Source organism: Dermochelys coriacea, chromosome 8, assembly GCF_009764565.3.
Source record: "Dermochelys coriacea isolate rDerCor1 chromosome 8, rDerCor1.pri.v4, whole genome shotgun sequence".
Classification (NCBI taxonomy): Eukaryota; Metazoa; Chordata; order Testudines; family Dermochelyidae; genus Dermochelys; species Dermochelys coriacea.
In genome coordinates, this window is record NC_050075.1 from 14,382,714 (window position 1) to 14,406,817 (window position 24,104).

A 24,104-nucleotide genomic window follows, 5' to 3' on the forward strand; every position below is an offset into this window, starting at 1 on the left:
AAAGACAAGATTTGACATTCCTAATATTTCTAAGGTTAGAAAAAAACCCTAGCAGCAGAAAAAAAAACCGCATCAAGCTTTTTATGGATAATTAAGATGGAAAAAATGCATACCTACAATTCTTTCCTTTTGTAGGTCGCATACAAGTCAAGTGTTAAGTGGTGTTCAGGGCTGTGCATCAAGTCCTAACTATATTTCACCCTGCATTGTAATTTCACACCACCACATTTTTTTAACTAATACAAACCTGGACTTTATTTTAGTCTTATAAAAATAAGTGAAAACACGATTGCTAATCTTATGCTGCTCTCTCTATCACCACTTCTTATGGAGACAAGGTGGGTGAGGTAATATTTTTTATTGGACCAACTTCTGATGGTGAGAGGCAAGCTTTCAAGCCACACGAAGTTCTTCTTCTGGTCTAGGAAAGGTACTCCTAGTGTCACAGCAAAATGCAAGGTGGAACAGATTATTTAGCATAAGTAGTATTTTGCTGTGACGTGGAAATACCTTTCCCAGACCTGAAGAAGTGGCTCAAAAGCTGGTCTCTCTCACCATCAGAAGTTGGTCTAATAATCGATATTACTTCACCCATCTTGTCTCTCTAATATCCTGGGACTGACACAGCTACAACTACACTGAATACCACTTCTAACGGTCAGTTTCACCTAGCTCATTGCCAAAGGAGGTGGCGGTGAGGGAAGAAAAGCAGGTGAGATGGACAAAGAATAGGAATGTAAAATAAAGAAAAAAATGCCAGTGTATGCCTATTAGTAAAGATTTTTTTAAACAAATCTGTGCCAAAATATAGTAGCTTTAGATAAAATTCTGCACTGACCTGAAAAATCTGACATGCATCCAACACCAAACCTACAGTACTTGCTTAAATATATTACATGGAAGTGAAAGTGGCACAGTAAGGCTTTCATATAAACAAATTACACTAATGATGTACTTTTTTACCCTTTTAAATACTAAAAAGGCAAAATGCAGAATGTTACAATACAAATGTTCCCTCCCTGCAAAAAACAAGAAACTTCTGCAATTTTACCTGGTAGATATCCGATAAGCTGCTGCTTCCAGAGTCACTGGCAATGCTACATCCAGACTGGCTGGAAGGGACATGAGCCACTTGTGGATGTGGATTGTCTGTAAGATGCATCTTGGTAAGGTCTGCTGGAAGCTGTGAACAGAAGGAAAAAATAATCTAACATGTATAAATCTCATTTGAACACAAGTCACTGAATAAAGCTTTTGCTAAACATTTGATTCAGCCTTCATTTCATAAGGCACATTTGGAGAAAATGTTAACTCGGATCAAGCTCACCCAAACCCTAACAGATTTTAGATTTGATATGACAGAATAGGAAGGATCCTATAAACTCAAGGTCAATCTCTTTAAAAACAAACCAACAAGATGTACACCACACTACCACAAAAGAAGCATAAAATGACACATGGGTTATGCTAACCAGTAAATGCTGAGAAAAACTATTATTTTCCAAGTTGCAAAGTGAGGACTGAAGGATTCCTGTTTACAAATCCATTCATTTTATTCAAGAATAATTTTATACAAAAATATCCTTGCTAAGTTTTTGGCTGTTAAATATATTTACCTTTTTAAATTGAACTAAATATACAAGGAGTGTCATACACATTCCTGATAATTAAAATAGAAGCAGCTCTTCAAATGTAACTGTTTTTTAATGTAGGGCTCAATCTTGCAAACACCTCCCACTGAAATCAGTAGAACTACTCTCAGAAGTAATTATTTGCAGAATCTGGCCCACCTGGAGTTCAGTGAAATAACTAATCTATTTTATGACACTGTAATAGCCACGGACACCAGATTTGTTTTAAAAACTCATGCAATTATTTCCCAGTTCATTAGAGGGCCACTATGAAACTTGTGACAGGATTGGGTTTTTTAAAATCCAAGATTCCAAGTCTCGAAAAATATATATATATTAAAGTACATTTTCTATATTCTTTGTTAATTCATAAAAATTTTCCCAGTGTAATGGGAGTCCTCACATATGTCCCCCATATTGATTCTGTAGTTCCATTTTTTAAAATCTGTTGAGTAAAAAGATACATTATAATTTGGACTGAAGCAGTCTGTAGAGACCCCCTTCTGTTGGGGACTGTAGGCACATATAATGAAAAACAATCCCTGCCACAAAGAGATTACAGTCTAAGTAAGAATGAGCAACACATTTATTACATAAAATAGAATATTTTATACAACCAATTAATTAAAGGGTGGTCCAGTACAATTGTTACTGATTCAGAGTTATATTTACAAGTATTGATAAAAAACTTGTAGCATAAAGAGAAACTGGATTTTCAGCTGTTGGATGGGTTTAAAATAATTTGATTAAAAAAATTCATGTAATATATTTAAAATGTGCCTATCATTTACTTTTTGAAATCTGAATTATGATAAAGTAGTGCTAGCGAGTTGTCCTACAAATGAGATTGGGAGAACACTCACACAAGTCAACATATTTTTCTGTTTCCAAATTGCTACGGGAAGCTGCAGGATCTGTGAAACCTGTATTTCCACGGCACTGATACTACCTTTTTATTTCCAAATATCTGCCTTGCTCTGGTTTCATCACATCATCATCGAAAAAGAGATATTGGTATAAAATAACTTGCTTCTGTAAATCTATACCTTTCTTTTCACATACAACTGGAAACAGTTTCTCAGTTTCAGAAAAACTGAAAAAACCTTTTCAAAAGAATCCAATTATGATATTCCAGGGGGTGATCCAGACCATTGAGGGGCTGCGTCACCCTTGCTCTGCAACCTGGGGTGCTTCACAGTGCTTTGCTGCTGTAGCTCCGAACCTGGGCCCCTCATGGCATGTCAAACAGCGTTAAGCTCACACTCTGAGTGTCTCTTCTGTATAACTGCACCCTGCCAGCAGGCTCCAGTCACACTCTGGTTCCCCACAAGCCGTGGTTACCACCTGTAGGGTGACTCCCAGTCCTGAATTTCCCCCCCCCAAAACCTGTGCTCTGTACTGTCCAGTCCTCTCTTGGGCAGTTCAGATATTTTAGGCCCACTGCCCCCAAGGGGATCACGTTCATCAGTCTGCTATTTTAAATGGAGTTACCCACACAATTCAGTTTAAACACAACACTGGATTAGTTTTGATTAGACAATAAAACAAGTTTTTTTTTTTTAACTGCAAAGATTTTAAGTGAGTACAAGTATAACGCATTAAAGTCAGAAAGGATGAAAAGAAAAATAAATATAAAATGCTTCCTAGTACTAAAACTTAAACTAGACTTTGTTCAAGGTGAATTTCCTTACCACATGTTCCCAGTAACATTGCTGACCAAATTCTCAGGCCAGAATCTGCTCCCAAAATCCAAAGGCTGTTGTCTTCTTAGGTAGGGACAGATAGGGAGAGATAAGCTGGGATGTTTTTGCCCTTCATTTTTTTGGGGTGTGTGGGTGGGGGATGTTTTTGCCCTTCAGTCACCCTTTGAAATGCATCTTCCTGATGGTTACCCCTAGATTAAGTTCACTGTGCAGGAATACTGCATTGCTGTAGCCCAGACAGGAGGAGATTAAGTCATGTATAGCCAGGTTATCGTCTGCCAGTATAAGTTGGAGTCTCCTTGCCAACATAAGATGGTAGAAAGCATTACTTCCAGATATTACATGAGAGTTCAGAATCAGTGAGGAAACCCGAACCATTCCTAAACTATGGACTGGATTGACCAATAGTGGGTACATGCCTTCAAGCAATGAAATTGCACTCTAGCTATAACTTTCTAGAAATGTTTTCCTCTGCGCATAACCCTTGCTCTGATTTAGCCACGAGCTGATCTCATCCTAGCACTGAGCCACCTTTCTGGTGGCAGTGCTACAGCTGTATGTGGTGGAGGAGAAGTAGAGCTGTCTGGCACTTGAGTCCATGTCATCTTACCAATTCACCCAGTAAGTTGCATGTAGATGTTTAATAGGACTATAGAAAAAAATTAATCCTTGTGGGACTCCACAATATAGAGGTCTGGGGGTGAAGGTGCAGTTTTCTCAGCACTACTTTTCGGGTATATCCTTTCAGGAAGAACTTAAACTTCTATTTAAGTGCATTCCTTTTAGGCGGGAAAGCAATATCTTATGGTTGACAATACAAAATATCACAATGCAGCACAGGAGCATAAGAATGAATATCTGTTCTTCATCCATTGACAACAGGAGAGCATCCATCTGTGCCACTAAAGCTATTTATCCAGGGGTGAAAGTAAGTTAGAGGACTTACCGGTATGCCGGAGTCTTGAGCAGGGGGCATGGCCTCAAATGGAAGAGGCAGGGTCTTAAATCCCCAGGCCCTTGAAATCCTGATTTAAAGGGCCAGGGCTCCAGCTGCGGTAGTGGCGGATGAGAGCCCAGGGCCCTTTAAATCACCCCTGAGCTACCAGGTGCAGAGGCGGCTGGGAGCCCCAGGGCTTGGGGACGATTTAAAGCTACCGCAGAGGAGCCCCGGGCCCTTTAAATCACTAAGGAGCCCTGAGAGCTCCCAGCTGCCACTGCTACCCCGGGGCTCTGGCAGAGCTTTAAAGGGCCTGGGGCTCCGCTGTGGTAGCAGCTGCCAGAGCCCCGAGCCATTTAAATCCCCGCCTGAGGCCTGGGGTAGCAGCGGCCGGGCTCCATCGGGGATTTAAAAGCACCCAGGACTCCAACCGTCGCTATTGCCTCTTTAAATGCCCGCCGGAGTCCCACTGCCGCTACCCCAGGGCTTTGGAAGCAGGGCTCCAGCGGGGATTTAAAGGGCTGGGGCAGGAGGGGTGGCTGGAGCTCCGGGGCTCTTTAAATCCCCACCAGAGCCCCCCCCCACCCCGGGGCTCGGGCAGCAGGGCTCAGGCGGGGATTTAAAGGGCCCCAGGGCAGTAGCAGCGGCTGGAGCTCTGGGGCCCTTTAAATTCCTGCCGCTGCTACCCCAGGGCTCGGGCAGCAAAGCTCAGGCGGGGATTTAAAGGGCCGGGAGGGAGGGAGGAGTAGCAGTTGCTGGAGCTCCGGGGCCCTTTAAATCCCAGCCGCAGCTACCCCAGGGCTTTAAATTGCCCTCTCTGAAAGCCGTACTGGAGCATACTTTCACCTCTGTATTTATCTCGTATACAGTGTATAGTAGTTGTTTTTTTTGTTTTTTAAAGTTATCTTGCACTCGATGTTTTGTCTGTTTTCAAAGGGTTTGGTAGAAGAAGAGGTATTCTTTATACTTAAGATGGAGATTATTGCTAGAGAATAATTTAAAATGGAAAAAATATGTAGAGAAAATGAGTGAGTGTGTGTGTGTGTGTATTTTGCACAAGCACAAGCTGTTTAGATGTTTCAGTGAAAACACCATTAACTTCACAGATTGACAGAATATTTTTTTAGAGACACAAGATGGCTGAGATGATATCTTTTACTGGACCAACTTCTGTTAGAGAGAGAGACAAACTTTAAAGCTTACAAAGAGCTCTTCTTCAGGTCTGGGAAAGGCACTAGGAGTGTCACATATAAATACAAGGTGGAACAGATTGTTTAGCATAAGTAGTTAACCCATATTTCAAGGGATCATTCAAGGTGAAACGCCCCGTTTATGCCCCTCCAGTCATAAGTGGGAAAGAAGGCGGGAAAGAGGAAAGCAGTTAGGGTAGAGGGGAGTGTTAGTGGGTTGTAGATTGTTGTAATAAGCTATAAATAGTGTCTCTATTCAGTCCATGCTATTTAGTGTCTGGCAAAGTCATAGGTGAATGATTTTTCACAAAAGCAAAAAAGTCCTCATCTTCAAAGGAAATCTGCACAGCACTTTCCAAAGATGAGGCTGGGAGCTTAAATTCATAACTTTGCTAGCCACTAAAAATCATGGATCGAAAAGACACACTGGATTTATGGCTTATTACAACAATCCACTAACATCCTCCCTCCAACTGCCTTTCCCTCCTTCCCCTCCCCAAATGATTGGAGGGGTGTTAACAGGCCACTTTACCTTGAACGGATCCCATACTTGTGCACAATAAGAAAAAAATAAATCGTAGGGAGTTTTAAATAATAGTGCCCACTTGCATTTCTACATTTGCACACATTTCATTAGCAGAATGTATATAAATATTCCCCTCAATCTACTGTCTACATAAGTGCCTATCTACATATGCAAAACCCCAGATTTCTGTGTCCTTATGTGATAAATGCTCTTTTAAACGTTGACAATACATCTAATTTTAGTCAATGACTTGATTTTTCACATAGAGTAGTACAATTTCTGATATAAAATAGCGTACTATCATACATCTGATTTCCTGAAATATCAAATTCTTAAATGTCTAAAGCCTATATCAACTTTATTGACTTTTTCTAAGTAAAGGAAATTAAAATGCAAGAAACCATGAAAATGTTATATTGTGTGACTGAGTTTCGAGGCAAAAAAGTCAAAACATTTAAAAATGGTTCTCACAGCTGCCTACTTCTGTCCTCTAACTGTTAGGAAAACGTACAGTGAGTAATTACACAGTGAAATAATGCATTAACAATTGAAGTACATATAATTTTCAGTGTTATTAAGCAATTTCCCATCTAAACAAAGAAATGAAAAATATCATTTTTTCTTCAGAAGGTCTGTCTTGGAGGCAAAGGCCTTCTGTTTTGGCACACAAACCTAGAAATGAAAGTAGTCTGCAAGTCTTCTCAGTGAGCATATGCTACTGAAATGTTCTGAAGGTGGCACACATGCTCTTGAGGAATGAAAAACTGGCATCATGTGAAATTCTCTGGACCAACAGCTGAAGCCTGTTAATGAAGCAATGATGAAGGAGAGGAACTGGAGTACAAAGCAGTTCAGAATGTGGCAGGATTAGTTAAAATAACATGTACCAAATGCTACCCATTGCCACGCCAGAAATACCCACTGAAGGTGAGGACTTCAGGAAGTCCCCTAAGGACTTGGCTTTTACTGTCAATATTACATGGAAGGTGATCAGATACTATGGTGATGGGCAGCATTATAAAAACCTAAGACTGATAGAAGATAGAGGGTAAGAATCATCCACATGACATGCTGGAGCAGTGGAGGAATTCAAAGAGGGAATCAAACTGATGAACTAAGTTAAGAAAGTTCTCAGTGGCTATGTTTTGTACAGCAATGGAGAGCAGCAACATGAGTGTTTGGGGTTGGAGAGGATGAGGAGGATGTTGCAATAATGAAGGAGAGAGATAAGGGCCGAGAATCTCCTGCCCCGTATGCTAGGTAAAAGGAGCCAGAGCAGCAAAAAGGGGCTCTACAAGCCCAAGATCTGGCTGGGGGAGCATTCCCTATGTGCCGAAGTTGAGAAAGACTGCCACAAGCTGTCTTCTGAGGACCTCTATACAAACTCTGGCATAGAGGTGGTATCATAAGTAGGAAGGTGTGGAGCCCACAAGCAGCTGGTGAGGGCTGTCTAAGTTATATCAGCAGTCGCGCTTAGAGTAACCCATAATTGGGAGGGTGCAAAGGTGGCCTACAGCCACTCTAGCCTTCAGCCACCCTCACTCCTCTAAGATGCACAGTACAGAATCTCACACAAGAACTGGATGAAGCTTTTGCTGTCTGGATGGAGAAAAGCTAGAGATATTGTGGAGGAGGTGTCATATGGAGCTGAATGGAGAGAGAGGTCATAAGTCGAGAGACAGATTTGAGAGTAGTCAGCATAAACAAGACAGCTGAAGCCTTAACTAGACAAGCTAACACGAGAAAATAATTCAGTGGAAGAAAAGAAGAGATGCAGGAATGGAGCCCTGTGAAAATGCAATAGAAAGTGGGAGAGAGGAGAAGTCCCCATCAAATAAGAGACTTGTCAATTAAGAAGAGTCAAGGAAAGCGTTTGAGAGCTTAACTTGATCAATACATGGGGAACTAGAGTACAATTCTGTACTACACCTCTAGCAGGTAGAATTCAAAACTCATCTCAGATGGTGACTGGTGGGGAGCTAAGGTGGCATTAAGCCGCCTTTGTGACTTCTCAATGCTAGGCTGCTCCAGGATCTGCAGAGGCTTCCATCAGAACAGACTGTCCTGAAGGTCTGGCTAAATTACATCAGCCCCACTGGTTCCTAGAATCATCACAGCATTGTGAGCTTCAGTTCTGCCCCTTCCACCTCCCAACCCTGCCTGCGCATGCCCCCTACACCAAGGCTTGGAACAGAGTCCTCAGAGTTCAACCCTACAGCTGTCTTAAATAGTGCCTGAGCCACAGGATCCTTCTTCAGCCAGACACTGAGCTTTTAGGAGGAGGATCACACCAGTCTTGTTTCGGAGGTAGTAAATCACACCATTTAGAACAAAACAAAAAGAAAAGGAGTACTTGTGGCACCTTAGAGACTAACAAATTTATTAGTTAAGCTCACGAAAGCTTATGCTCAAATAAATTTGTTAGTCTCTAAGATGCCACAAGTACTCCTTTTCTTTTTGCGAATACAGACTAACACGGCTGCTACTCTGAAACCTAGAACAAAATAAGAACTCTTCCCTGTTTTCATAAGAAATTTCCCTGCTCTTCAGTTAACTTGTGTCTCTCTTACTGAATGCAAACATTTTAGTCTGATTTCCCCTGCTAAAATCACAACTGGCTTCAAAATCTCCTAAACCGATACAAGGTAAGAGATCTATGCATCTAAATATTTTCTGTATAAGATGGAGAGTAATTTTACATTTTAATTGTATTCTCCATCTCTACGCTTGAGCAGCAAGTCTTGGATTCTCCATAAAGACATGTTCAATACAGGAATGTTTTATATATTTTTCCAACAAGTAAAGTCAGATACTAGTGTGTGTAATGAGCCATTCTTTCAGCAGCTTAATTGGTGAAGTCAGAAAATTCAGAAAAACAACATGCCATTACTGATGGAAACACTGCTACAGATGAAGGGTTCATTTATTTACATAAGTAGTGTAGGCTAAGCATTTCCTTTAAAAGTTCTCTATATTTTAAAAGTCAGTGAATTTAATGTTAGTGAAAGTGACTAACAGCACCAGCTACAGCTATGCAGGATACAAGCAGGTGGTATACAGGCTTCCACAGTGATAATCTGCTCATTGTGCCAAGTAGTAATTAAAACCTAAGGGTTGTGATGGATTCTTCATCACTGCCAATTTTAAACCAAGATTGGATGTTTTTCCTCAAAAATATGCTCTCGTTCTAACAGGAATTGTTTTGGGGAAGTTCTAGGGGTAGTGTTATACAGGAGATTAGACTAGATGATCACAAGTGGTCCCTTTTGACCGTAGAATCTATGAACACATTGATTCTTCAGGCTTTATTTTATATAACATATAACAGAGGTGTAGCTAGGCATGTATAACACATACAGAAAATCATTGCTCAGACTATATTTTTTTTCTGCATAGACATGGCTACTGCACCTGAGCATAGCAGGTGAAGATAGATACAATAATAAAAAATTAAGCTTATAGAAAGAAAAAAACCCAAACGATTCTTGCATATATAGAGCCTATGTTTACACACACACACCCCACTCCCCCCCCCATGGTAACATGTGACTATGCATTTGGATTTTTTAAGACACTATCCCACAAAATTAAAATTAAATCTTGTGTATTGTGATGTAAACTTGTCTTCACCCATGAGCTACAAGGAAAATGCTTACCTATCATTGGAAGAGGAATCAAAGCATGAGCAAGGTACTAAATAAAACACTGTAAAATCTATAAAGTGTATACTGTCATCAAGATAGATTTGGGGTACAACTGCTATACACTCTATAAAATTCAATATTCAATCCTACTATGATAGATTTTGTATTTATTGACCCAAAAACCCAACTGTGTTGTGTCAAAACTTTTTTAGGGAATTGCTTAGGCCATTACAGATCCACACTTTATGGGAGCCATGCACATCAAACCCAGACCCTAAAAGTCCTTAGGAAATTAAATATTTCTTATAGTACCACAGACTCTAGATGACAAATATTTATGATCTGCTAAGTTTTACATAAATATTTATGCAATTGTGAAGACATAAGTGCAAAAATTAGCTTCCTGAAACAGTCAGCACCAAACAAAGGTCTTGGGGGGGAAAAAAGAAAAAAAATAGTTTATTGTAAAAGTGCCGACAGACTTAACCATAACCTCACAAACAGAACTACCACATTGTTATGGAATAGAGTAACACAGCATTAGTGATATACAACAGAAACCAACCTACGGAACAGACTTGGTTTTGTTCAGTCTTTAGACAGCTTTTTACATGATAAATCAGATGCAATATGCTTTTCACATTATAGGAAAGTGGACATTCATGGCTCCTCCATGAAAACAACTTATTTCTATCTTAACTCAGGGTTCAGATATTTTATGGCATTGTGGCCATTTGCTCAGTATATGAAGTGAGGCTTCCATCTAAATTATTCATTTAACCATATGTGCTACTCAGCTACCACCACTAATATAAAAGCAAACATTTGTCATTAATGAAAGGAGAGAAACCATTAAAGACTAATATTTCTCTACTGTAAGCTTTTCAAAAATGAAATAGTATTTTGGTTTCTGAATTGGACATCAGATGATTTTTACAGAAATAAAATGCAAATTATTTATTCCAAGAATTAAAAAAAAATAATCATGCAGTGAGATTTATATAATAGAAATTATTAAAGAATATTTTCCAATGGGCCTTGATTTCTCTAAAGTAATTTTTAGAGAACTCGTTAATAAGAAGGTCAACATTTAAAAAACAAAACAAAAACCAGTTATCTACCTGTAATTGTTGTTCTTTGAGATGTGGTGCAGTCACATATTCCATAGGAGTGTGTGCACCCTGCCCACCACAACTGGAGAACTTTGCCTAGCAGTCACCCTGCTGCCCTAGTCCCTCCCCTGACTGTATAAGGGTGGCAAAACTCTGACCCACTAAGCTTCTTCTCACCAAATGTCATAAGTGCAGACTCGGTGCAGAGGAGATGGAGGTAGTTCATGGAATACGCATCTGTATCACATCTCGAAGAACATCAGTTAAAGGTAGAAAATTGCAGAAGATCGGGCTCAGAGTCTATTTAAAGGAGGACTGCAGGACATCCTTCCCAAAATTTCCATCTGATCTGGACGCAGCTGTAGTGGTGTAGCAGGTTGAAAATATGCACAAAGGACCAAGTGGCTGCCCTACAAGTGTCCGATACAGAAACGTCATTTAGAAATGCTGTTGATGTCGTCTGAGCTCTCACAGAATGAGCTTGTCCCCTCATAAAGAGGCATAGCCTGGGCTATTACGTATGCTTTCATGATACAAGATGTTATCCACCAGGAGATTTTCTGTGAAGAGATTGCTTGACCCTTCATTTGGTCTGCAAATGAAACAGACGCAGTAAGGAACAGAAAAGTTTATTTCTGTCCAGATAAAACGCTAGAAATCACATGATATCCAAAGTGTGGAGATGCAGCTCCACTAGGCTTGAATGTGGCTTAGGAAGAACACCGATAGATATATAACTTGGTTCAAATGAAACTGGGAAACGACCTTAGATAAAAACTTAGAGTGCAGCAGAACTTTAGAAAATTGCATGTAGGGAGGCTCCTCCATACGAAATCTCATATATCTGATGTATTTGTTGAGATTGCAGATGTTGAGGATAGGTCTCATCCCTCTCTTGGATGTGGAAATCAGGAAATATTGGGAGTAGAATCCCTGTCTCTGATGCTTCAGTGGGACCATCTCTACAGCCCAATGGCCAGTTTGAGAAGAAGCAGTGTCCCATGAGAGGGTCCCTGAAGAGAGACAAGGTAATGGGATGTGGAAGGGAAAGGAACTGTATGGCTGAGTGTCCATTGCTCCCATTAAGGTCAACGAGAGTGGTCTGCAGACTATGAGTAAGATTTCCAAAGGGATCTGCACCTCTATTCAAAATTTTTTAGGGGTCCACAAATGGGCAACAGCAGGAACGGGGAGCTGCTTGCAGAGGGAGCTGTGTCGCCCGAGGTGAATGCCCCCCATGCCACGGACCTCAACATTTTTACACGTTGCCGACCCCTGTGGACATTTAATTCCCCTTTGTGCCTCTGAAAATTTCCCTTAAATCTCTGGCCTCCCTGCTGAGACCAATGACAAAGCTCCCAATTATTATGTTTTGGGATTTGTTTTTGTGAAATGCACCTGTACTCAGACTATATAATAGCTGACAATCACTACTAACTTGGGCCATATTATAAATAAAGAGAGTAAAACTAATAGTGAGCTATCTTGTCCACACCAATGAGGAAATCTCAAGGCTTGTCTACCCAGGGAAATTTCCGAGAATAGGTATTCTGGGATAACTCCCCTGTATGTGCGTTCTATGCTGGAATAAAAGTGATTTTATTCTGCAATAATTCCAACATGGAATAGTTATTTTGCTGTAGTGACTCCAGGAAGTTTCCTAGCACAGACATAGCCTTAGAGTTTGCAATTGTAAGAAAATACCTGACCTAAATCTCACGGGATACAGTGCTGCAGAAACACTAGGCAGCTGCTGGTGGAAGAGAGTGCCTTCCCATCACTCAACAGTGATTTCTCTGCTTGATTGGGGGGGCTATTTTGTTTTACCATTAGGTTTCCATATTTTTTTTGGTTTACCCTTTTATGTTTAATACCGGAGATGCCCCTACAATGTTTTAACTTCTTTTTATACTCCTGGCGTCCTCAGGGCTCCACATCATAGCTTCAGGCTACCAGGCAAGGACGACTGGATGAGATTCTGTTTGGAACTCAGTCATGCTGTTGAAAGCTAAATGATTTCTTGTTTTTTTTCAGTGCTACTTAAAGACTAATAAATAATGAAGTCATTAAGCAAACCAGCTGCACTGAGAACACAAGCAAGGAGAGACAGAAAAGAGTGATGCTATGTTTGTGTGCTTTACATGCACACACTTTTTCAATGCATTAATAAAAGCCAATGTATTGCAGATTGAGGCTCTGGAAGAAAATTCTTTCTCCTTCACGTCATCTGTTAATCCAAGGTGAGAGATCTTTAGAAGATATGTACAATACTTTTCAAGATTAAACATAATGAAAGACTGCTTAAAATGTAGGTACTGTATTAAAAAGTTTAAACTTTATTCATTTTTCAAAACTGTGTTTTGGATTTTAAAGTAACTAATTTGTATAGATAGATATAGCTATATACATTCATAACCTATCTTTATAAGATGAATATTTTATAAACTGATTAGATCTACTGTTCTCTATATTACTACTGAAAATATTTCACTCCTCTTCCTGAGAGAGAGAGAGAGAGAGTGTGTATTTACGTATGTGTATAGAAATATTTATGAGTCTTAAGAAACCAGAGATACTTTTCAGAATTTAACTAATCTACCACAAAACTTACTCAAATGTGCAGTTTAAAAAAAAAACACATTTATTCCTCCCTACTGAATACAGTTTCAAATGATAAACTGCCCAGTCATTTCACCCACTGCCTTTTTCTTACAATCAACTGAAATACTTAATTTCATTAATTTCACATAAGTAATACTGAAATATCTTCATTATCAGGATTAGCAAACTCATAATCAGTTACAAAATATCCTCTTTTGTACAAATATCTTAATGACAGAACAAAACTTCCAACTGCTCATACTGTAAGCAGCATGATTTCTCAGGTCCTGGTATCTGAACAGTTGTATTTCAGTTTCAATTATCATTCCTGCACCAGCAATAAAGAATTTGATAAAATCAAATCTTTACTGAGTACTGTCACTTTCTTTTTCTTTTTTTTAGCTTCAGGAACACAGTCTATATAGAAGTACAACCACAAATATGATGGGATGATATTACTATCCTTACAGCACTAACGACATTACAAAACTAGTTTCAGCATCTATATTTTAAAAATGTAAATGCTGCCACATTTTAATATGAATGGATAACGGTCATAGTTATAGCAGCAATACATCCTCTTGGGAAATGTACAATACCATATGGACAGGAAATTAGGAAGAGCAATCAATGACAAAAGCAGTAGTCAAGTCTTCTACCTTTCCTTTACATAAAAGTTCAAATAATGGTCATCAGTTAAAGTGATTAGTTCTTTAAATAAAAATACTTATCTCTAGTTCTAAACCAAAACAACACTCTTCAGTTTTGTATCATTAGAATGTTTGGGAAGTAAGGGATATAGAGGACGTTTTAAAATTTAACTAAACTTAACTAATGCTCATTTTGACAAATAATCTGCATAAAACATTAGTGTCTCTTCACACTTCTCATCAAATATTTAATAGTAAATGCTAAAGTGAAGTCTCGTTTTATTATTATTTCACTATTTTTATAACATGTATTATGATGTGTTTTTGGTATACTAAGAACCATTAAATAATTGAGACTAAACCACAATTGACATAACAAATGAACAAACTATTTTGAGATGCGGTATCCTTGCTGTATTATTTTGTTTATTCCCTAAATTTTCCTTTCAGTAATGTGAATTAGTTGGGTTCTGTTGTAGACAAATGTGCTATATTTCCCTCATGGTGGGCAGACCGTTGAATAAATTTCACATCCATGTTATAAATGGCATTTACCATGCATCTTAGATTGCAAAGATCTGTGCTTTGACCACCAATACTCCTCCCCTGGACTATTCACTAGAACTCTGAATAGACCACCTTTTTACTTTTCTTGATCCAACCTGTAAAAAAAGTTCCTACCCCACACTCCCAATGTGGACTTTATCTCTTTATCTTCAAAATCACACTGATCTAAGATACAAGATGGGCACTATTTAATCCTGGACCACTGAAACATTTACAGCGTGACATCTTGTGATCCATTAGGGCTACAAATGGTTTCATTCTTCTGTTAGAAAAGAGTGATTCTAAAGTTTTCCACTGAAGCATAATGTATATATTCACAGAAGGTCCTGAGACACCAGACATTAAAAATTACCATATTACACTGGGGAAAGTATTATAGGATTTTTTTAAAAGAGTTTTCTAAGACTAATCATAATTTTCTTTTCCCAGAGTTCTGTACAATTGAAATCATTCTAATGGGAGAGAGAGGATATGAAAAACAGCCCTCATACTATGATTAAGAACATTAAAATATTCTTAATTTTTCTTTGTAAAATATGTGGGTAATAATAATTACTAGCTCTTGGAGACAGTCTTCTTGTGTAAGCTTGTTTTAATGTTTTATTTAAAAAAGGGTAAATAGCTTTTTAAAATGTACTTTCCCATTCATGACTTACTTTGTGGTTATAGTAAGGGAAAAAAGAGTGGGCATTCAAGCTGTCAAGTATAAAGCTTTATTACAAAAAGTCAAACCTAATAAAATAAGTCATCACCACCATCATAATACTAAGGTCTTACTTAAGGCTTCTCATACGTAGCTCTCAAAGTGCCTGACAAAGGAGCATTGTTGTTCCCATTTTACAGATCAGAAAACTGAAAAACAGAGGTGAAGTGACTTGCCTGAAGTTACCCAGCAGGCTAGTGGTGGAGCTCGAAATAGAACCCACGTCTCCTGAGTCCCAGATAGGTGCTCAAACCAGTGATGATGTGGTGGAGAAGAAATGTTTTATTTTAATTCATCTGATTGATGTGCATAGCTCATTTGTGTCCTCACAAGTTGTGACTAATTTATCCATTCCAAGCTGAAACAATAGAATATCTGACATCAAAATTTCCTGTATCCTCTATACACATTTATATGGATGTGCATAAAAGGCATACGTTTGTGAGTACATATACACTCTTAGTAAATATTTGGCTGCATAACATGGCATAAAAGTTTTAGCCACATAAGCTTGGTATGGTCACATTACCTATGACTGATGAAGGTACATTCCAAATGACAAAGCTTAAAAGACATTCCACTAGAGATCAGGGGATAGCCTTGTTAGTCTGTATCCACAAAAGCAACGAGTTCGGTGGCACCTTAAAGACTAACAGATTTATTTGGGCATAAGCTTTCGTGGGTAAAAAAAAACAACACTTTTTCAGATGTGGTTTTTTTTTACCCACGAACGCTTATGCCCAAATAAATCTGTTAGTCTTTAAGGTGTCACTGGACTCCTTGTTATTCCACTAGAAATGCAGAGATAGATAGGGTACTCCCAGCTGAGCCATCTTTTTCTCCCCTCAAGATGTGCACTTATTGCTCCATTTACTGGCAGGAAGGCCAAAAACTCCCCTATCTGTCACCAGATCTTCCTACTATTCTCAAATCAGATTCCCTTGTCTGTGAAGTCTTCATCAAATGAGCCAAAAAAGAGGGAGAAATCTGGGGAAATAGCACTCCCGTTACTTTGACCCATGTGTGAGAGTGAGAGAGATGCAAGCACGCACTTTCCTTTTAGTCTAAAAGCAATTGGGAATTTTTCCACTTGAAGATTTTACCAAGACATGAAGACAGTGAGCTGTATTAAGTCTTTTTCATTAGAAGATTAGACCACTTGCCAAGTAATTAACCACTTTTCATATCTGAAGTAGCTGCTACTTTGTGTGTCTTTCCAAGATGTTTATTAAAGCTTTCTCCTGACAAAACGAAACCGTCTCGAATGAGGAAGAAAACTGTTAACTTTGATACAGAGATCATTGTACAAAAATGTGTTTTAATCACTGTTTCTTTAGGAGGTTCCAAACTATGTCCACTACAGTTTCCCCAACATACATGGAGTTAAAAAGTCCAAATAAAGTTAGCTATAACCTGGCTGAACTCACTAAAGTTAATTCAAAAGTTTAAGCTGCATCCTTAAAACATTAATTTCAAATCAATACAATTGGAAGTTTAAAAAAGCATTATGCTTAAAAACAAGCAAAGGCCCATTAAAATTGTTCATCTTAAAGATTTGTATAATTCAAATATAATAATTTACCCAACTACACAAAAGACAAATTTAATTAACATACTGTTAGAATACTAATTTTCTATATATAGCACACAAGGTACTACTATATTACAGAAATTATAACAAAAGCATTAGTGGAAGTTATTTTCAACCAGGAAATTCTGGACATGGCGGGAGGGGGAGGGGAGGGTGTCTATAACACACCAGCTGCCAAATTATATGAAATGTCCAATTCTATTTGCAATCAACAAGCTTTAGCATCCTGCACAAGTTGAAAAGGAAGCACATGCTTTTAAAATTAAGCATTAGAAGTACCTCTTACCTATGACATGGGAAGATGAATCTATGTGAGGTCTTATGGGGAAATGATGCATTTCTTTGGAAAACAAAGCCATAGAAGTTCAATTGAAATCCATACTCAAATCTAATTTCAGATTTTCCAAACCTACAGGAATCTTAGCCCCATTTTGTGAAAAGATGGCATTAATTAATGCTAACAAAAATTATGTTCCTAAATCCCCAAGCATTAAAATATCAAAATGAGAAAATATTCTTCATTTTGCAAAGTACGACAGTGGTACCGTGACTGAGGGTTGACAAGATGTATGGATATTACCATGCAAGATTATCAGAACACTAAGATTATTCAATTGTTTGTGTGGATAACACACAGCAGAGGTGAACAAAGTCTCACTGAATGCCCTTTTATCCAGAGTAATTTTTTCTTCTTGTTACTCTACTAAATACTTACTATCACCACCACCACCACCACTTTACATTGACATAATGCCTTTCACCCAACAATTTCAAAGCTCTTTACAACTAGTAAGCCTCATAACACCTCGGTTCAAAGGAATGGAGGTTAAGGTCCAACATTTCCATATGTTTAATTTTCAGGTTTTGAATACCCAAATTGAGACACTTGACTTTCAAAGGTGCTGACAATGCAAAGGTGCTGTCAAAGTCAATGCAAAAAGTCACACAGCTAACATTTACATAGCTCTTTAGAAAAAAATTTTCCCCTACCATCTTCACTTTCTAATCTAATTAATCTAATAATCAAACTACTGATAATGTTGTGATTATGTTCAATAAATGCTATTTTGGGCCACAAACCACAGAAGGAGCCATTTGCCAGTAAGCCTGATGCCCTTGATTTTGAGATTAATTAAATCAGAGACTTTACAATATAGTACCAGAACCCTCCCAAATTAACACACAGAGGAATAATTGCTAGGTACAAAAATGGAGTGAATCTACCTTGCTGGTTGGTAGCAATGCAGACAGCATTTACTGTCAGTAATGAAGTCACTTGTAGGTATGTCTGCCCCTACAGCAGCGGGTAGAATATAGACATTACACTCCCAGCTAGCACGATATAAATAGCAGTATGGATGATGAGGCCCAGCTTAGGCAAGTTATCATGAATTTCATAAGAGATAGAGAGCATCCACATAATTCACAAAAGGTAATGGACAGAAGTTGCCATCTAGGAGGTCTGGTTTTTTCAGATTTATGTTTCTATTTCTTTTCAGGGATAGAAAATAGAAACATTTGCCTTGGAGAAGGGATCTGTCCTCTTCTTGTGTCACAACAGAAAGGGATAAAACATTCCCCCTCTGAATTACTTCAAAGATCACTGCTATTTTTGTTACAAAATATTAAAATTATTACACTGTTTGATGTGTTTTAAGTAATGTCATGTTATCTGTATAAAAATAGTACCACCCAATATTTTGTGTTCTATGGTCAGCAGCACATCTTATTAACCATATTAGGACACATACTGTAATGAGATATCACTGAAGGAATATTCTTGGAGAATATATCAGTAATACAACTAGAAAGGAAAATATACTCGGTGGGTTTTAGCCACTGAACATTACTTGTCTAAAGTTAAATCTAAATAGGAGAATGAACTACAGGTGACTGATTCTGAACAAGACTAGATTAAAGCACATTAACAAACTGTTAATGCACATCAGCAGGGTCCATGGCAGATGGGGCAGATTCACATCTCAGCTTGCTGCATATTAATTGTTCATGTCCTTGGTTTCACTTTTTGCCTCAGATTCTTTGAAAACATTTCTTAACCAATGTTGCTGGACCCCTGCAGATGTATATTGCTAGCTTGTCAAGACAGAATATATTGCTAGTGTCAACCTCAGAGACAGAAATATTACATTCTATTCTTGTGTGCTCAAGTGAGGCAGTATTGACCTAATGCTATTATTCCTTGGTATCATTCCTTTTAGCCCTGTGGCCACATTTTTCATACTTGGCTTATGGATGGGAGTTCACATTACATTTTATTTGCCTCAGTGAAGATACCTGAACTATTGCCCAAAAGGGTAATATTAAGATACAATATTGGGGTTAAAAATTATGCACAAAAGGGGGAAAGGATGGCAAAGTTTATCAGAAGCTCGTATTCACTGTCAATTGAGGGCTTGTATACACTCTTTCCTCCTACACTAGTACAAATCTCTAATGCATATTTACTACACCAGTGCAAAAAATTATTTGGATTAGTTACACCAGTGCAAAATTTTCCACAAAATCCAGTGCAGATAAACATGGTAAAGATATATTAAAGTAGTCTACTGTTAAGACATACACTTATAGCACCAAGGGTGATCACATTTGCTAACCTTTGAGATTCAAGAAATGCTGCCTCTCAACTTCACTCAAGATTTTTTTATTTTTATTTTTTTTAAAGGATAACAATTTTACTTCATAGTTAATGTTCAGAGCAGAAATTTAGAATGTTATAACTAAGCAAAAGTTATCCGCAACTGACTAATTTTAGACTAGGTCATGAAGGCATATCTGACTGCTGAATAGGAAAGATCACTGGAATGAACAACTAAATCAGAATAATCAAATCCCTTTTAAGTTTAACTACTGGTTCCCATATGTCAGCTATAGCCACTGTATCTTTTCAACTTTTTGACTCGTGCATTATTTTCTTTGAGACCCTTATTTAGAAACCTTAATGTATATTTACTAGTTTGAATTAAATAGTTCAGTCTGAATTTCTTATTTTGAAACCGGTATCCCATGGTCTGAAACTCAGGGCCAGTCAAAAAGCCGTGCTGTGCAACTTTGCTCTCTTGTAACAAATCTGAGCATAGATTTCCAATACCTTAGTTAATTCCTATAAAAATCTGCATTTCCCTAGAACAAGTCTTCAGTCAAAAAATTGTTTCTTTTAGTATCTGATCACACAAGAATTTCATTTCCAATATTGGCACTAAATTCTAAATACTTCCAAGCATCAACCTTATTTATCACCCTTGATTATGTTTCTTGGATTATGTCCAGAAGAGATTCCAATGCAACATGGACAATAAACTGCATAAATTAGTATGCATCTAAAAGCAGAGCAGAATTGCTATCACAATCAATAACTGTAGATTTTAAATGCCGCATGATCAAAAGCTCAGCCTTCTTAAAGGCCCTCTTATATACAAAAGAATTTTCCAATATATGTTATCCAACAGCCTTAATCTGTAACTTTCAAGAATCACCTGATTAATTATGGCTGACACAGCAGAATTATTGATGTTTCAGTAGTTGGACTGATATTTCAGACTAAGTGTTTATGTACTTTCTCTGTGCAGCCTCTCTTTCCTCACCAATATTTCCATACTCCTTGCTCCTTTTTGCCTGTACCTTCAGCGAACTCTGTATGCTGGTGATTTAGTTGCTAGTTATTTTCATGGTACAATTAAATCCCTTTTATTCCAATTTGTAACTTCAATTTATCCATTTTCACATGTAATGTGTAACAAGATATTTAGTTTTACTTTAATTCTATTTTTTACCACACCATCTCCTACAAGGCTCACCCTGGTTTATGCTTCCACAGCTTAAGATCTAAACCATCACTCTAAAATTTTATCCTTCCCAATCACCAGTCTGAAACACAAACAGCATTAGGTTTGTTTTCATATGATGTAGATGCAGTTATGGCAAATAACCTCCCCTCAACCGCTCCTCTCCTGAGTTCCCTCATGCCCTAGCCACTTTGTTCCCAATACCCTGATTCCCTTTTTTCTAAAATATGCAAAAGATTTTTGCTGGCACTAGTAAGAGAAGCATTCTTTCTTCTCCTTTATCCTGCTGATAAATATATCACTTCTACCAGCTACTTATAAGAATCCATAAAACATAATTTTACAGTTCTCAGAAAGGTGCCTGTATTTCTTTGCTGCCTCTATGCCACAGCTTCACATAAATTAATTCTGGTTCAAGTTTCTTGAGTGTGGAACCACAACACTGCTTCCTGATCACTCTCCAGGAAAATCCTTGAGATTGCTATTTCAATGATGAAAGATTAATCAGCTACTCTTAAAAATGCTACTGGAATTTGGTTAAAGAAAAATGGCTACTTTAACACACCAGGAGGACATTTGGTATATGTGTTTGTCCATATACAGCATGAAGATGAAGCATGAACCTAGCCATATTTCCTACATACATCAGTCAGCTATATATACACCAACTATCAGAAATAACACTGAATTTGTGCTCAAGGAACACAAGTCCTCAAACACTTTAAATAAAAGGAGACTTTTTGAAGTTAAGCAATAGCACATATATGCTCTTATTTTCTATTTTCTGAAAGTCAGACCATTCTAAATTAAATCCTTGAGAAAATCTAACACCCATCGGCTGATGGCAATGACACAGATGAACTCAAGTCAGTACATCGTCTTAGCTTACTAAAGAGTCAAATATATGTTATCTTGAGCAGCCCCAGAAACATCATAAAATTTATAAAAGCCAACAGTTTGACACACAGAAACAATGTCTATGAAATTATATACATTTTTACATAGTTTTTAAATTTAAAAACTTCAATAAATGCTATTAGAAAATATATTTCTGTGTTCAGAAACTTCTGTTTGTTTAGTGTCACTGACTGTACTCCATTCCCATTCATCAAACTGTTATTACTATTAGACACAGGTATGTAATATAGCTAAGGGCCATATCAATATTTTTCATTACCAAATTTTCATTTTCAGAGATTTCAAATTTATCCATGGAATCTGCACTGGAATGACTCTTGAGTTACAAAAATTCATTTGACTCTTTTCAGTGTAAAAATATAGGAAACTGACACAAAAGACATCAAAATAACATTAAAAGATCGTTTTAAACCCAAGAAACCCAAGATCTTGAGTCTTAAATCTGTTCTTTGTGGCTTATATAGTGTGTAAGATAATACTTTTAAGGAAGCTTCAAAAATGCATTATAATTGCTTAGGTACAATAGGGTAAGTGAAGGACATTGTTTCAAACTAGATTCTGATGTTGGCTTAAACCAGACAGGTAATGTACTTTTAATTTAGTTTTTTTCTGTCTAAATTATAGATTATTTCACTGTGGTGCTTTAAATCATGGTAATGCTAAGAATGTTCACTCACTCACTCACTCACACACACACCCCGTCAACATCAAAAAAATTTTAATGACTAAATCTTTTACTTCAATGTGAGAAAACTGCCACTAATTATCAATGAAAGCTCCATAATATTGAGAGCTCCCATGAAAATGTGTGTTGTGCTTTTTATACTGAAAGAATTGTCAGCTAATATGAGTTAACAGTCCTCTGATCCACTTATAACGATATGCAGAACAAAATCCTACATTTGTCATGAGATGGCAAGTGGAGCATGCAAGGAAACTCAATGGATTCTCCAGAGGTCCAACTTTACTGGCCTCATTTGCCACAAAAAAATAAATATATCATACGATGAAAAAGATGCATTTGTCTAAATACGTTATATGAAAATACAAGCGTATTGGCAAATAATATTAAAACTATTTGAGTTTTACAGCTAATCTGTGTCTCATAAATCATTAAAGCTCGGTTAGCCAGGTAGCATACAGCAATATTCTGTGTTTGAGCATCTCTCACTTTGATAACAGTATCCCAGGCATGTGAAATTCTAAACTTAACTAATGTAAAACTTTTCAAAAGGTAAATAATTTATGATACTCTAATATGCACGGTTTGGCACAATATTATGGAGATAATCATCTCTCTTCAATATCCTTAGGCTGACAACTTACCTTCACTTCATGGCTCCCTTCACCATAACAACCCACAAGTGACCATCAGCTACAGTAATGCACTTATATCCATCTATAACCATGCACAAACCATAATGCAAATACAGTAATTCCTCAAGTGAAATAAAATGTTGAAGACACAGTGAATGTCTTGTCCCTTTGCATAATGAAGCCCTAAAAGACCCTAGTTATGTAAACAGAGTTGACATACAAACCCAACATCTACATTTTCTTTTTGATTCATGAAGAAATCCATGCATGTAAGTGACATGGGAATCATACGTTGGATCTGAGACTAGCACATAAATGAAATGGTGATAAAACTTTGTATGCCATTTTAATTTAAACAAAATTACACAAAAATAAATGTTTCTTATCTATGAAAGATGAAGGAAACAAGAGAATCAAGATGTTTATGTTTTTGATTGTCAATCCACTCAGACTACAAATGCAAAATACTATCCTGGAAATTTGTTGGAGTCAGATTATTTCTACTGAGAAAATAAGACATGCTCTCGGCATATTTGCCATGATTTAGCCTCGGCCTTTGCTGATTGCCACAGTATTGTAAGCAGGAGCATACAATAAGGACAGTTACAATTTTCTTCAGCAAATGGGCAGCTACTCTATGCTATACCATTTTAACTTGAATTGTTTTAATCCATTGAACAAAAAGGAATAAATAAAAAGACAGAGTTTTACAGGTTTGTGGATCACACTATGTACATTTATTTTAGAAAAGGGAGTTAATTTCCAGCAAAGCAGGAGTTCTCATATGCTGACCCATGGGACACTTGAAGGTCATCCTCAGACTGCTCCAAGGGTCAACAGGTGTAAAGAACAAATGAGCAGGACACTGCACAATGAAGTATACTCAGCAGCCAGTAAAAGCATCTGCTGATTCCATGAAGAGGTGGTGCCTCCAGTAGCGGTCCCTGCATAAACCAAGTACATGGAAGGAACACAGCTGTCTCTACCAGGTGCCAATCCTTCCATTGAAACGGATGAGAAGGTAAAAAAAGAAAAATCCATGAAGGAAAAGAAGTCCAGGGGTCAAACTTATGAAATGCTGGAGCTAATGCCAAAATATGTAGAAAGGGCACCAACAAGAGGGAAAGTGAAAGTCATAGCACTAGTGAGAAGTATTATGGAGTGGGAAAGATGGCCCCAGAGCCTTGAGTAGTGCTGTAGCAGGAAAGAAC

At 37.7% G+C, this 24,104-nt stretch overlaps 1 protein-coding gene across 16 annotated transcripts in view; it reads right to left on the bottom strand.

Annotated features, from left to right (window-relative positions):
- Window positions 1–24,104, bottom strand: part of RAPGEF6 (Rap guanine nucleotide exchange factor 6) — a 247,086-nt gene that overhangs the window by 87,554 nt on the left and 135,428 nt on the right. For all 16 annotated transcript variants that reach the window (XM_043491153.1, XM_043491154.1, XM_038413806.2 and 13 more), the window contains one exon: window positions 1,052–1,183. In XM_043491153.1, coding sequence (XP_043347088.1) covers window positions 1,052–1,183 — 132 coding nt within the window. The remainder of the gene's footprint in view (window positions 1–1,051; window positions 1,184–24,104) is intronic.